Source organism: Myotis daubentonii, unplaced genomic scaffold (genome assembly GCF_963259705.1).
Source record: "Myotis daubentonii unplaced genomic scaffold, mMyoDau2.1 SCAFFOLD_150, whole genome shotgun sequence".
NCBI lineage: Eukaryota > Metazoa > Chordata > Mammalia > Chiroptera > Vespertilionidae > Myotis > Myotis daubentonii.
In genome coordinates this window covers 1-15,443 of record NW_026775490.1, presented here as the reverse complement: position 1 = coordinate 15,443, position 15,443 = coordinate 1, and the positions used below count along the sequence as shown (strand labels likewise).

Below are 15,443 nucleotides of genomic sequence, written 5' to 3'. Positions count from 1 at the left end.
CCTGAAGAGTGCCAAATTATTTATGTTTAACTGGAATGTGTTCTAAATGCCTCGGGTGTATGTGCTACTATTGAAACTGGCTTAGGTACATCCTACAGTATACTTGGTTTTCATGTGAGTCTCCTGCAGAGGAAGTGAAAGAAAATCAGGAGCAGCCTGCATCTAAACAGGAAGACAAGCTGACCAAATACCTTTCTGCTCTAGAGGATTCATTTGCCTCACTTTTTTTTAAAGAGTCAAAATTATTTTGATGATTTTTAAAAACTGCTATAATATCTACTAAGAAGTACATATTTTTCGTAGTGCTGTATGTTTTTAAAGCAGTGTTAACTTCTAATGCACTATGTGAAGCTACCAGTAAAAGAGGCTAGTTTGCCCTAATTTAGGAAGCTATTCTAAAATAAGTACAAATTAAAATATATCCATCTGCAAAGCAAAAACCTTTGAGCTCATGCTTTCCAATCCTCTTTTGATCATAAACCATTCCAAGTTTGCAATCTGTGTATTCATCATTTTAGTTTCCAACTCAAAACTTTCTGATTCTTCACAATTAGTACTCCTCATAATCAATAACTTAAAAATACATGTTATGTTTGATCTGCTTAATTAAAACTTTGTAAGAACCTTGCCCCTTAATCCAAAATAAACAAACAAACCTAAAGGAGAAAAATCCTATATAATAAAAGGCTAATGTGCAAATTGCCAAACAGCCAAACAACTGGTCACTATGACATGCACTGACCACTAGGGGGCAGATGCTCAACACAGGAGATTCCCCTTGGTGGTCAGTGTGCTCCCACAGGGGAGTGCAGCTCAACCAGAAGCCAGGCTCATGGCTGGAGTGCAGCGATAATGGCGGGAGCCTCTCTTTCCTCTGCAGTAGCACTAAAGATGTCCGACTGCCAGCTCTGGCCCACTCCCCATAGGGTGGGCCTAAGCCAGGAGTCAGACATCCCCCAAGGTCTACTGGACTGCAAGAGGGTGCAGGCCAGGCTGAGGACCACCCCCCAGTGCACAAATTTCATGCACCAGGCCTCTAGTAGTAAACAAAAAATTCTGAATGGATCCCAACACCATCAGAGAAAATAACCACATCCTCCAGGAACAGTGACAAAATGACACCATATCACTTTGTTTGGAAATGTGCACACATCAATAGGGTTTTACATAATTAAAGTAGATCCATAAATAGGTAAGATCATTGTCTCCAAAGGAGACTACTATACATTTAAGTCCTTAGTCAAGCTTAATACCAATAAACCTCTTACAGGAATTAGAGAAATAGGAAAAACTCATACAAGAAAAAGTAAGTGACTTCCTAGTCCTCTGTTCCTACCCTAGTGAATTTATGGAAATGATCATAGCTCTTATTCTGGTATCCCATGTTCAGTTAGCTCAGGTCAGTCGGCCTACTGAGCACAAGCTGTCAAATAGTCTGACAAGTTTTCTGGAGTACCTGCTATGTGTAAGGATCCCCAAGAAATACTGAGATCAGTCTGCTAACATCTCTTGAGAGAGAGGTAATAGACCAATACAGAGACTAATGTGTTACTTAATGAAGTACTTCAAAGTGGATTGAAGGCACACATAGGAAAGAAGCAGGGTAGACTTAACAGAGAATCAGCATTTGAACTAGATGAGGGGAAGGGGGTATGGGCACAGGTAGCCTATATTTGGCTAGTGTAGACAGAAATTCCAGGCAGAGAATGAGGATTTACAGGAACAATGGTCTGGAAGAAGGAAAAGTAGGAATATTACAGGGCAACTTGAACAGTGATAACAAAAGAGACTGAATGTATAGCACAGTGTTTTACAAAATGTTTTGATATCTATTTCTTGAGTTAACTCTCATGACAAGCTCTTGTATTAGGCACAGTAAATATTATCTCCAATAAACAGATAAAGAAACTGAAGCTCAGAAATATTTAGTGTTTTCTCTGAGTCCTTAAATCTAGTAAGTGGTAAAAAGGAGATGTGTAAAACCAGGTTTCACAAGTCTAGGTTCAAGTTTTTCCCCTTACAAAGAGGTTAGACTGCTGAAGTTCAATTTTATACTCCAAGCTTGGTTTCAACTTAGATATCCTCTTTAATGTATCAGTAAACTAAAGCAAATATTATAAAATTCTAGAAGGAACTCAATTACTGAAAAGATGCATAGCAGACCAAAAAAGAGATGCACAGCAGAATATACAGGGAAAAAGGTAGCCTCTTTTTCTATTTAAAATAGCAAAGAAAATGACAGTTATATTCCACACTGCCAAGTAAGTAGGAATCAGAAGTACATGAATTTCTTACCTCCTTTCAATTGCACAAATCCTTTCAACATCTGCTCCCCACATTTGGGGAGAATACATGAGGAGAAACCATAAATAGGGATCAAAAAGAAAACGAAATAAAAATAGAATTCTGATACCCAGACATAAATAGCTAAATAAAACCCTAGTGTCTGTTACACATTCTGCAAGACAGATATCATGTTTCATTTAGTTATCAATTATTAAATAGAAAGTAAATTAAGAACCTCAAGATAGTCTATGGGAGACAGGTGTCCTTTAGGTTCTAAGTGCCAATGAAAATTTTACATTACATATCCAGAAAGGTTTTATAACAAAGACCCTACTCAGTCATCATATCCAACTGCCCTTAGTATTTCAACAATGTCCCCTTTAGCTCTATGGTCATCAGTATACACCTATTCTGGTGAAATTAGTAGAATTACACCCTTTTCACTCACACAGTGTTTGAGTTTGACCCACAAATTATTTAATAAATCTGCCACTAAACCTCAGTGGTTAGCCTACTTTGGGAGCTTGAGAGCCTTTGAAACTAAGTTTTTGGAATTCAGAGATGTTAAAAGCATGATAAAATGGATTCTATCAATAGCTCCCTAATCCTCTTCTAAATCCCCAGTCTGTCTTCTCCAACATACACAGGGCCAAAATTATCTCTCTCAAAGATAACTTTGTGGAGCTTTAATGGGGTAACCATACAAAGAAAAGACAAGAAATGCTTTGTGGGTACACTAAAGCCTAATTTGAAATAAAGAGGTCTGACCATGGAAACCTGGGAAAACAACAGAAGCAGACATGCCAAGTTAGACTCCAGCAATCACTGACAGGATAAGAAACAGTTTGTAGACAAAGCCTGAAAGTGATTTGTAATTGCAGACATTGAGCCTGAACAGTCCTTTCCAAAAAAGCTGTTGGCCCACATGTTAGGCCAAACTCACAATGTACAGATGGGAGGATGGGGATATTCATCAAGTTCCTTCTTTCTCTTTCTCTACTGCAGGTTTCCCATCTAGATAATGATTTTCTGACAGTATTTGGCAACCCTAACAGTCTATATTTTATAGAACCTCATAATATGAAAAAGAAAGCTAGTATTTTAAACTATTTGGTGAGAAGGTGCTACTGAAAAGTTAATGAATAAAACAATTAAAAATCATGGACGACTCTATAGAGTCAATAAAGAAAACAAAATATGTTGATGATGAGGGAGTGAAGAGGAAAAGATCTCCTTATAAGTCGTTCACGGTTTTTACCACATGTAGTTAAAAGTCCTAGAGTCAAGTTAATGGAAAGTGACTCAGCCTTATGACTCATTAGAAAAATAAAAACCAAAAATGCCCAGTGGAGACTCCCCTGGTATTTGGTCACTGAGGAACTGTATTAGGACTGAACTGAGCATTACACACAAGCCTCCAAAGTTTGGTGGTAAATAAGCCTAGTTCCTTCTGATACAAGTTTCCAAGAAGATGAAGTGACACCTCATTCATGCAAATGTCAATAACACATTCTGAAGAGAGTTGGTAATAACTAATAATAATAACTAAAAATCATAAGCAAACTTTTTAAAAAACTGAATCTGTTTACTCGTACACATCACTCATCAAACTCCACAGTGTGGCACACTTTTACTTTACATAAGATTTCTACTCAGTTAATCAATTTTGAAGGCTCTAGAAATATATAGAGTATAAATTTCTTCTTAAATAAATGTCTATACTTTTATAAGTCACTACAAAAATAAAATATACTATCATAAAAGTTCTATCAATAGTAGTCCCCACCAGCACTACTCTATTAAATAAAACATATAACTGATGCTCACACAGTGATAACTGAAATATCAAAAAAAAGATTAAATGAGGAAGTTTTTTTTTTTTTTAATTTCATTGAAAATGGTTTAAAAGAAAACATATTTGCACAGACAGTGTTTCTCAATGGTTAAATATCAACCTATGAACCAGGAGGACAAGGTTCAATTCCTGGTCAGGGCACATGCCCTGCTTGTGGGCTCCATCCCTAGTGAGGGGGGGGGGGGATGCAGGAGGCAGCCAATTGATGTTTCCATCTTTCTTCCTCTCCCTTCCTCCCTCCAAAATCAATAAAAACATATTTTAAAAAGAAACCATATTTTTCTATAAAGTACCAGACAGTAAAAATTTAATGCTTGCTAGTCACAGGGTCTCTGCCACAATTACTCATCCAGTCTTTGTAACATGAAAGCAGCCATAAGCAGTATGTACACAAATGACCAAGGACATATTCCAATAAAACTTTACTTGTAGGCACTGAAATTTCATATCATTTCCACATGTCACAAAACATTATTCTTCCTCTTTTCAATCATTAAAAAAGTAAAGACTATTCTCAGCTCACCTGCCTACTTTACAAAAACAAGCAGTGGGTGAGCTGAATTGGAACAAGGGCCATAATTTGCAGATCCCTCTTTTAGAGGAACAGTTTTCAATTACTAGAGGGGGAAAATGTCACCCTTTTTTTTAAACATTGCCACTGTAAAATGTTAATTTAAAGAAAAAGACCCCAACAATACAAAATGTGGACAAGGATGCAGAGCAGCTTGAGCTCACATACATTGCTGGTGAGAATGCAAAACAGTACAGCCAATTTGAAAAACAGTCTGGCAGATTTTTTTTTTAATTTATCTTTATTGTTGAAAGTATTACAGATGTCCCCTTTGGTTTTTGTTTTTTTCCCCCCATTGACTCTCTTCCCCCCAAGACCTTTACCACACTATTGTCTATGTTCATAAATTACCTGGATAATCTCCCTTCCTACCCCCTACCTTCCACTCCCCCACCCCTGTCCCATCCCAACCTTCCCTCTGAAATTTGAGCTAAATGTACACTCACCCCTATATCCATTAATCCCACCCCAGGTGCTTACCCAAGAGGAATGAAAACTATGTTCTCAAAACAAACACAAAACTGTATGCAAATGTTTACATCAACTTTATAACCACCAAAATGTGCAACCAACCACTGAATGGATAAACAAATTGGCAAACTGTGGTGCAGTCATACACTCAGCAATAAAAAGCAACAAAATTACTATTACAACATAGTATCAGATATATCACACTAAGTGAAAGGAGGCAAACTCAAAAAGCTACTTTTGTATGATCCCATTTACTAGTGTATGATATTTTTGCACAGGCAAAACTATAGAGCAGAAAACAAATTAGTGGCTGGCGGGAGGGGGGAGTTTGGGGGCTATGTAACTGTTCTATATATTGATTGTTGTGGTGGTTACAAGACTATTCATTTGTCAACCCCGAAACGATATACTAAGAAGGATGTATTTTTATTGTATGTAAATTATACCTCAATGAATTTGACTAAAAAAAAAAAGAGAAAAAAGAAGAGAAAAAAATATTGATTTATAAATAATACTGGTTATACAGTGGTTCTAGTTTATAAGAAAGTTTTCAGTTTTTATGAGTATACAGTTACCAACTAACTATAATACGCATACCTACACACCATAATGTGTGTATATGTGTGTTTTTTAATGGAAACTAACATTTACTTAGTACCTACAATGTGCCAGACACTGGGATACTTATAAATCTCCCAATTTCCATTTAAAAAATATAGAAAATTGCCGAAACCGGTTTGGCTCAGTGGATAGAGCGTCAGCCTGCGGACTGAAGGGTCCCAGGTTCGATTCCGGTCAAGGGCATGTGCCTGGGTTGCAGGCACATCCCCAGTAGGAGATGTGTAGGAGGCAGCTGATGGATGTTTCTCTCTCATCGATGTTTCTAACTATCTCTCTCCCTTCCTCTCTGTAAAAAATCAATAAAATATAAAAAAAAATAATAAAAAAATATAGAAAATTAGGTTCACAGTAGTTAATAACTTGCCTAAAGTCACACCGCTAATAAGTGTGTGACTGAACAGTAATGTTCATCAAGTTCTCTTGCCTCAAAATGCTCCCTTAAAATGAGTTTACTTTGAAATTAGCCCGCATCCTTGCCAGTTATCTGTTGTTGTGTAACAATCCCCCCCCCCAAAAAAATATTAGTTTAAAATAGTTTATGATGAACCCTCATGGTTCTGTGGGTCAACTAGGCGTAGCTGGGTGGTCCTCACACGGGGTCACACATGTGGACACTGGAACATGGCAGCTGAGGCCGCAGTCACCTAGAGGCTCACATTACATATATTCCTAGCAGGTGGCACTGGCTATCGGCAAAGAGCTCAGCGGAGCTGTCACCCAGGCACGTTTATGTGGGCTCTCCCCGGGGTTCTGGCTTCCCCTCGCCTGGCATCTGGATTCCACAGGGGCACGAGCCAAGAACAAGTGTTCTAGGAGACCCAGGCTGAAACCACAGGCTCCTCCTGGTGACTGAGCCTCGGAAGTCATGCTGCATCACTTCCACTTCGTCCTACTGGTCGAAAACAAGTTTCAGAGCCAGCCCAAGTTCATGGAGAGGGGCTACACAAAGGTGTGCACACTGGGACGCATGGCTCATTCAGACGTCATCTCTGACCACCAGCTCCACCCCATAATGCATTACGCATTATTTTAAATTTCTTCCTTGTACTATTCTAAATTTTCTATAATATATGTATTATTTTGTAATAACAGAAATAAATTATTTAAAACTTAAGTTTGTGGATTTTTCCAATTTACTTAAACTAAAAAACAAACAGATCACCCATTTTTCACATCTCTGGCAACCACCAATCTGTTCTCTGTATCAGTGAGTATGATTATGTATATGTGTGTGTGTGTGTGTGTGTATTAGATTCAACGTATAATAAAGATCATACTTTGTCTTTTTCTGTCTGACTTAGTTCACTTACCATAATGCCCTCAAGGTCCAGACATGTTATTGCAAATTTTGATGTGTGTTTTTTTAAATAAAATTAAGGCAATAATAGTTCTTTTGTGTGTGTGTGCTTGTCATGTCCCTTCAAAAGTAATATCAAGAAACCCATTTATAATGGTTCCTAAATTCAAACATCTGGGAATAAATGGTCTAAACAATCCCCAAGGTCCTTCTGAATATAAAAACCAATTATCCTTTATAGGTCTTACCCACGATCTAGGATATCCTGATTTTACAGTTTGAAGCACAGGGCATCTCTAAATGGGTTATCAGTTAAAAACATTAATCCCAAAGCCCTTCCATTGGCTACTTCTGAGATTGCAAATATGTGTGTTATAAGGTTTGTTTACCCCTACAGGGCAGGGAAGTTCAGTTTAAAATACGCTCCTGTACTTAGAGAAGCAGAATGTCAGGCAGAGTTCACTTAACTTTGTGGTATCCCTGTGTTCTTCATGAACAATAGAGTATCATACTGCTTTTTGTTACTGAGGCAAAATTCATTTATCTCACTAAAACTCCAATGATTTTACTGACATAAGAACTGAGGAAAAGCCACAGCCTATGACTCTTTGATTTGACGCCCCTAATATATTTCATCTTAAAGTGTCCATACCCTTAAACACTAGTCCCTTCAAGCTGAGTGTGCCAGAGAAGAAATGCATTTTGTAGAAAAAAACCACTGAGGCTGGAGTGTAAATCCCTGTAGTCGCCCCCCTCCCACCACCCAGAAATTCATTTGCTGAATCAAAATAAAACATAAAGTTTTTAATTAAAAATATAAAACCTATCTTAACTCATTAGCCTTCGCATCAAACATTATCCCTAAAATAACTTCAGAAATTCACTATTTTCATTCTGCTGTTTTAAACATAAGAAACACGTCTGGAATGGTTCGTCTTTATCTACAGAATAATTTAAAAGAAAGAGAAGAAGCAGGTGGATAGGGAGAGACAGGGAGAAGGTGAGAAAGGAGGTTGAAAGTGAGAAAGGGCAGAGAAAGTGGAAAAGGAAAGAGGTGGAAAGAATGAACTGTTGTGAATATTCAGTTTTAAACTTTTCTAAGTCTAGGCCCCAATGTCCCAATTCCTAGCTCATTAGCCTTTGTGGTTTGGTACAACTCACTTCTCCAACCTGGCCTCAGAATTTATCTGGAAAATGAGGAGGCTGGCCTAGATAAGTGGATTTTTAATGATTTCTACTCTGAGACCCTTTCTAAAAATATCAATTAACTTTACAGTTTCCCACAACTGAGAAATTGTCCTTTAAATACCTGTTAGCTAAAACAAACAGCCTGGCCAGTGTGGCCCAGTGGTTGAGCGTCCACCTATGAACCAGGAGGTCACAGTTCGATTCTCAGTCAGGGCACATGTCCAGGTTGCAGACTCGATCCCCAGTGTGGGGCATGTAGGAGGCAGCCAATCAATGATTCTCTCTCATCACTGATGTTCCTGTCTCTCTGAAATTAATTTAAAATTTTATATATATATATATATATATATATATATATATATATATATATATATATATATATATATATATTTAAAAACAAACAAAAACAAAAAAAACAAAAATGTTTAAAGGTTTCAGAAATGCTTAAAGAATTTTTATTTTGCAAATAACAGCTATGTCCATTTTTAAAAAAAATCACTGATTTAGCCCTAGCCGCTTTGGCTCAGTGGATAGAGCCTGCAGACCAAAGGGTCCTGGGTTCAATTCCGGTCAAGGGCATGTACCTCGGCTGCAGGCTCCTCCCTGACCCGGGCCATGGTCAGGGCTTACCCAGGAGGCAACCAATTGATGTATTTCTCTCACATCAGATATTTCTCTCTATCTTTCCCTCTCTCTTCCATTCTTTCTAAAAAACAATGGAAAAATATCCTTGGGTGAGGATAAAAAAATTTTAAAAATATCACTGACTCGTAATAAAGTAATGCATACCTACATATAGCGAGTAAGCTGAACAATTTTTTTCCCCTTACATGAGAGGCATTTTGGATCCACGTGCTCATTTACAGGGTTCTTTATGTCTCCTTGAACTCTCTATGACTGCCTCTCCCCCACAGTGAAGATCATGTCCATGCACCACGGGGCCTTTTTTACTGTGAAAGTACTCTCTCTCAATAGACGGGCACATGACACATAAACTGTTTTTTTAAATATGTGTCTAAGATTCTTTCTAGTTGCCAAATTGTATAATGTTGCTTTACCCTTAAGGAAATAAAGAAAACCTAAAACTCAAATAAAAATCAAAACCACAAACAGCATTTTAAAAATGTTCTTACTAAAATTTTGTCCTTAATAATTACTACTTTTAAGGCCAGAAGGAAGAGCATGGAATTACTTTTTCTTTTCTTTTTTTTTTTTTTTACTTTCTGTTATACCTATCAATAGCGGATAAACTCTATTTATAATATGCACCTATGAGAAAATAAACATAAAAAAATTAAAAGTTTTTATAAATGTAATACTGCTTTATATGTGATAACCATGATTAAAAGGCATTATCTCTGCCCTTCAAGAGCTTATAGTCTGAGTAGGAATATGAAATAATTTTGCCAAATATAAAATGCCTGAACTAACAGAGAGCATCTATTAACGTATTCATTCACTCACACATTCAAATATTTGATGAATATTTTCTAGCTAAATAAGATACCTGGAGCCAGATGGTAATAAAAAAGTTAAGACACAAACTTCCAACCTAAGGAGATCCAACCATGTTCCTATTAAGAAAATAACAACCAGCCCTGGCCATTGTGCTCAGTGGTTAGACTGTCAGCCTGAGCAATGAAGAGTCCTGGGTTCGATTCCAAGTCAAGGGCATATACCTGAGTTGCAGGTTCCACCTGGGCCCCAATCAGGCAGGCACCTGCAGGGGGCAACCAACTGATGTGTCTCTCTCACATAGATGTTTCTTTCCCTCTCTTCCTCCCTCCCTCCCTCCCTTCCACCCTCTCTAAAAATCAATTTGGGATGGGAGGGAATAAAATCTGCTGTAGAATTCTAAAGAAAAGAAAAAGGGAGTTTGCCCTGCAGCCAGATAATGTACATCTCACAGACTACCATCACATTCAATGTCTAGTGTGCTGTGATAAGCTTTAGATCCTCTGGGACTACTTGGTTAACATATTGCACCAGATATGATTTTGTAACTTTCCCCTTAAAGTTCTAGATTTATACCATTAACTCAATTTGCCCCATTATGCAACTGGGGTGTCCCGGACCTAAAATGAATCAGTGCTTTCTAGGTGTATTTCTGAAAAGATATTAACCTTTATCTTTCACTAAAGAAAAAAAGGATTTGCTCTCAGAATAGCTGGCTACCTTTACTTCAAGAAATAAGTCACTGCCAGGTGCATGGATTTCAGATGCTATGTGATTATGTACACATACACAGTTAACTTAGGAGATGGTGAAATCTTCCATCTGAAGAACAGTAAGAGTACAAAATACATAATGAAATTCCTACTGCTGTAAGGAAAGAAAAATGAAGACACTGGGAGAGGATGGGAGGGTTAAAATTATAAGTGCTACATGGCTAAAAGTAGGAAAGAGAGCAAAGGATTAATAAAGTTTAAGGGGGTCTAGAAATGGCTTTGATGAACATGCTAACACTCTCAAACCAAAAGATAGGGGAAAGACAAGATTACAAAAATAATTGAACATTTCAAATTAAGTGGTGATATGGGAATAGAAGTGGAGAGAGCAAAAAGGAAAGTGGGTGTCCAGATTGTTGTTTCAGAAAAACAATTCAGCAAGGAAGCTAAAATTGACCACATATCTAAATTTGTTAACTGATGAAAAGTACTCATTTTTAGAAAAATATGTTCCCAGCTCTGATCTAAACTAAGAAACTTTCAAAATATTGTTGGAAACTGACTATACATTTGTCTAACATTCACACATTGCATGATGCATTTGAGTTATACGTATATCTACTGATAAAAAAAAATAGCTGGGTTTCAAATCTTGTTGCACAGAACCTCAAATATTTCAGAATAAATAAAGCATTATTAATAAACACTGGCAACAATATTTCTACAATAGAAAGTATGCAGCTGTTCCAAATATGCTTTTAAACCAGGAATAATGATGTGTGCTGACATTTAGTTAGACCTAATTCTTTTCACTTGCATATGAACTCAACTGTGTTCCTTTGTCTCCTATTTTAAGAGACTTCCCAAGATAAAAAAAAAAAAATGCCCTAATTTTTTTTTTTAAGGTCTGTCCAAATGATGAATATCTTTGATTGACTTAAAACGAAGTAAACAAGCTCTGGACTTTAACCTAGAAAAGAAAATTTTCAAATATTCCCTTCCCCTGATGTCAGCTGCTACCCATTACCTCTGTTGAGATGTTCAGGACCAAGGTCACAGGGCTCCCCTTCCCCTCCTGAAGAAATAATGCAGTGGGAAAAGGGCAGACAGCCACTGCATTATTATTCTCAATCTCTATTGTAATCAACCCCATGATCCCAAATTGCAATTGTATATAAACCTACTAAAGGTTTAGATGGAAAAAGTGGAGGAGATAGGTTTTTAAAAATGGGGTTTAAAAATCTGTGCCAGCAAACTAAACTTCCTTTTCAAACTAAGTTGGAGTTTCAATATTAAGAACAGTCTCAATGTTCGTGTATGTTTTACCCAATCATAAAGCACAAGCTTCATTCTCTTTAATTCGGGTTCAAAGATATTGTTAGGGAGTAGCTGGGCCATAATTAAGAGTTATATTAGAGAAAGATACATTTTATGAGACTTGAATACTTCCCAGATCAAAAACAACATCACCATTAGGACACTGTTAGTATATAATACATAATTTCCTTTGATGATCTCTGAACCAGAAAAGTCAGATGCTTATAAAGACAATGATCTTCTCAACAATTTCTGGCCACCTTCAAAATCAACCAAGATTTAATTTTAGCTTAATAAAAAAACCACACTAAATTTCCTAACCACTTTACCATATTACGCAAACTGGGTTGACAAACACCATATTGTGTCTCTTGAAAGTCAATTCACATGTGTTAAATTCCAGAGTTTAGCAATAGAAAAACTTGCAATTTTAGATGGAAGTGTTTGTTGAATTCCTTGTGAAAGAATATAGTAGAATAAATAATTCGTGTCTTGGTTAGGAACCAGAAGATCTAAGAGTAACATAAATGTATACATATCAAGTGAGTTTCAAGTTCCTTCCAGGTCACTGACATGTAGTGTGTGTGTGTGTGTGTGTGTGTGTGTGTGTGTGTGTGTGTGTGTGTGTGTGGTGGGGGGGGAGGGGGTGGGGGTGGCAGCAGACAAAATCACAGCACTGTATAATTAATACTTCACATGTTAAGGTTGTGTTGGAACTTCAGTTGTCATTCTACTTATCACCTGCCCTCAAGGAAGCACTGCACAATAAACAAGGGTCATTTTCCTTACAGCCATGACATAGGACACATACACACAAACAACTCAGACCCAAAAGGCTAAAGACAAGCGAAAATCTCAAAGACTTTCAAAGTGTAGATTTGCCTTTCCTAATCACTCAGGCTTGTCAATGCAGTGAAAACTACATTTACAATGTGAATGCCATAATCTTCACCAAAGCCAGGCTGGGAACTAAAGGTTGAAAAATACTACCTTTCAGGCCTAAACTCTAATATCCTTCAGGAACAAGAAGACAGGCCCAGGCCCAGCCCCATTAACAATCCCACTTAAACCAGCCGCTGGGTCTCTTCCTGGTGTTTGGATCTCTGGGAAACAAAAGAGTCAAGCTTTCTTGGGATTTTGGAGTCTGACCCGAGCACCCACAAGACCATGGGAGTCAAGTCAAGTTGGCAAAGAAATACGCAGTTTCAAGAAAGCAAAGGTTCTTCTTTTCAACTCCACGTTCCCAGGACACCTCAGGCCACAATGCTCCCTTGAAGTAAATGACAGCCACAACAAAGACAACCTTTGCAAACCCAGATAGCACTCTGGAATGTCTATGCTTCCATGGGCCAAAGAACAGCCAAAAACCACGAAAGGTTAAGGTGACCCAGCACCCAAGATCTCCATTTAAAAAAAAATCCTAAGTGTTGGGGCAGGTGATGAAAACAAGGGAAGTCAAAGGGCTACTTGCTGGTAGCCAGGCCAGACCAGTCCTAATCAAGCTTTATTTTCCTGCACATGAGTATAGTGAGCCATTAAAAAAAAATCAAGGTCACCAGTAGGTCCCCTGTTTCCCCTCGCTCAGTGCTTTTTGCCAGAAAATGCTTATAGCAGCTTCCCATATGCCATGCCACGGTGGGCAGTGCCAAGCCTAAACTTTTAAACCTTGGGGAAGGTGGTAAAGTCAGCCAGCCAGACGCTGGGCAAGGGAAAGTCAAGAGAAGGAGGGAAAAAGAGTCAAGTTTCAAAACAAAGGCTCCACTGAGAACTGAGTGTCAACCCCTTCCCAAGTCCTAGCCTTCCAGCCCGCTAGGCTGGGCCTGGATTTTTTAAAGACAAGTCGGAGAGACCCAGCTCCTGGCTACCCAGGAGAAAATTGGCACAACCACTTGATGAGGGTGGTGCTATCCACCCCGCCACCCCCATCTCCTCACACAGGAAAACAGCGAGGCTTAGAACCCCAGTGATCTGCCCCAGGTCCCACGGTGGAGCCTAAATTCCCGGCCGGGGCAGGCCGGCCCCAGGTGGGCGCCAGGCGAGGGCCGCGGGGGCCCCCAGGACGACGCCCCTGCTCGCGGGGAACCCGGGCGGCGGGAGGAGAGGGGCCCCCCGCGCTCGCTTCACGCCCCGGCCCCTACCTTCCTTGACTCCCGGCAGCTTGGACTGGTCGATGCTGACTTCAGCCATGTCTGGCCGGGGTCTTGGCGGCCCCTGGCCACCCGCTTCCCCGCCGCCGCCGCCGGCCCCGAGCGCGGCCCCGCGCGCACCAGCAGCGCCCGACGCGGCGCAAAGTCCGGCCGGCAGCGCGCGCGGCCGTGGAGGAGGGCGAGGGCCGGGCGGGCGCTGGCGACAAAGGCGGAGAGAGACGGGCCCCGGCGCCCTCGGCTGCCCCGCCGCAACCACCTGCTCCCACGCCCCCGGCCCGGATTTGCACTAAATCCCCGGCTCCCGGAAATGGACCCGGGCCGTCCAGTACGGCGGGAGAGAGGAGACAGAAAGGCGGGCGGGCGGGCGGGCCCCGGGGTGGGGAGGCGAGGGGAGGGGAGCTGCAGGTCTGAAACCGCAAGGGCGAGTGGCTGGCGAGCGGAGCGCGGCTCCCGTGGCCGCCTCCCTGCTGTCTCTTTTGTGCCGTGTGACGCGTCTGAGGCCGGGGGGCCCCCCTGCGCCCCCGTCCCCGGGCCCCGCCTCGCTCCCAACCGAGGGTCCTGTCTTTGGAGGGGGGGGCTCCGTGTCTTGGAGGCCTCAGGAAAGGGCCACCCGGGTCACCAGAATAGAATCGTCACTGTCAGCGGTGTGGTCAGCATTCTGGGGCCATTTCCCCAGATGCTTCCTGTGTGCCTCTCTCCCCACCCTTGGCCTCGTAGGATTAGAGGGAAGATAATACACGTGCATTTAAAAAAAAAAAATTCTAATACAACTAGAGAGCAGCTGATAAAAATCTGGGCCAATTCACACCAGCTGGGGGAACTGAGTCATTCATTCATCAAAAACGCAGGAATGTCTACCCAATGTGAAGTTAGGCACGGGGGCTGATAAAACCACGTGTCAGAAACCTCTCCCGTGGCATGTCACACATTGGACTACCATTGTGATTTTTGTCTCCCGGAAATAGGCAACATAGCCTGTCTGCCATCTCCTGGCAACAGAATGCGCCCTCTCAATGGGAACCCGCCTCGGTGGTGGCTCCTCTCCCAAGCTTGCTTAATCATAGAACCTCTAGCCTCCACCACTCTTCCTTCCTCTTCCACCCACACACTTGCAGCTAAGGATGGGTGTGTGCGACCAAGACAGGCCAAGCAGAATACCTCCCTGTGTTTATTACATGAACTGGGACAGATAAGCATTCTCTTTCCTGTGGGGAAGGTTTGCACTCACTAATAGAAAGTGAAGCTAAACTGAAGACAGTAACGAAGGTAAGAGAGAGATGGAGATGAGGACCTGTTCTGATGATACCACAGTAGCAAGCCAGGAGGTCCCTGGAGCAGCTGGTGTTCCTGCGGTTCCTGGGTTCTGGAACCTACAATTTGAACTAGTAATTTTACTATCTTAAGAGGGTAAAAGTTGATTTTTCTGTCACTCAGTTCAGAGTCCCAATATGAGAGGCCACGTGGAAGAGATTCTATTTGGACCTGACATTGAAAAAATAAGCAGACCTTAAACTAGCAAAAA

The 15,443-nt window shown here is 40.5% G+C and overlaps 1 protein-coding gene across 1 annotated transcript in view; it reads right to left on the bottom strand.

Annotated features, from left to right (window-relative positions):
- Positions 1 to 14,289, bottom strand: part of LOC132225750 (coiled-coil domain-containing protein 50-like) — a 44,840-nt gene extending 30,551 nt beyond the window's left edge. Inside the window, exon 1 of the mRNA XM_059680730.1 lies at positions 13,913 to 14,289. Coding sequence (XP_059536713.1) covers positions 13,913 to 13,961 — 49 coding nt within the window. The 5' untranslated portion in view covers positions 13,962 to 14,289. The remainder of the gene's footprint in view (positions 1 to 13,912) is intronic.
- Positions 14,290 to 15,443: the final 1,154 nt, after the last annotated feature.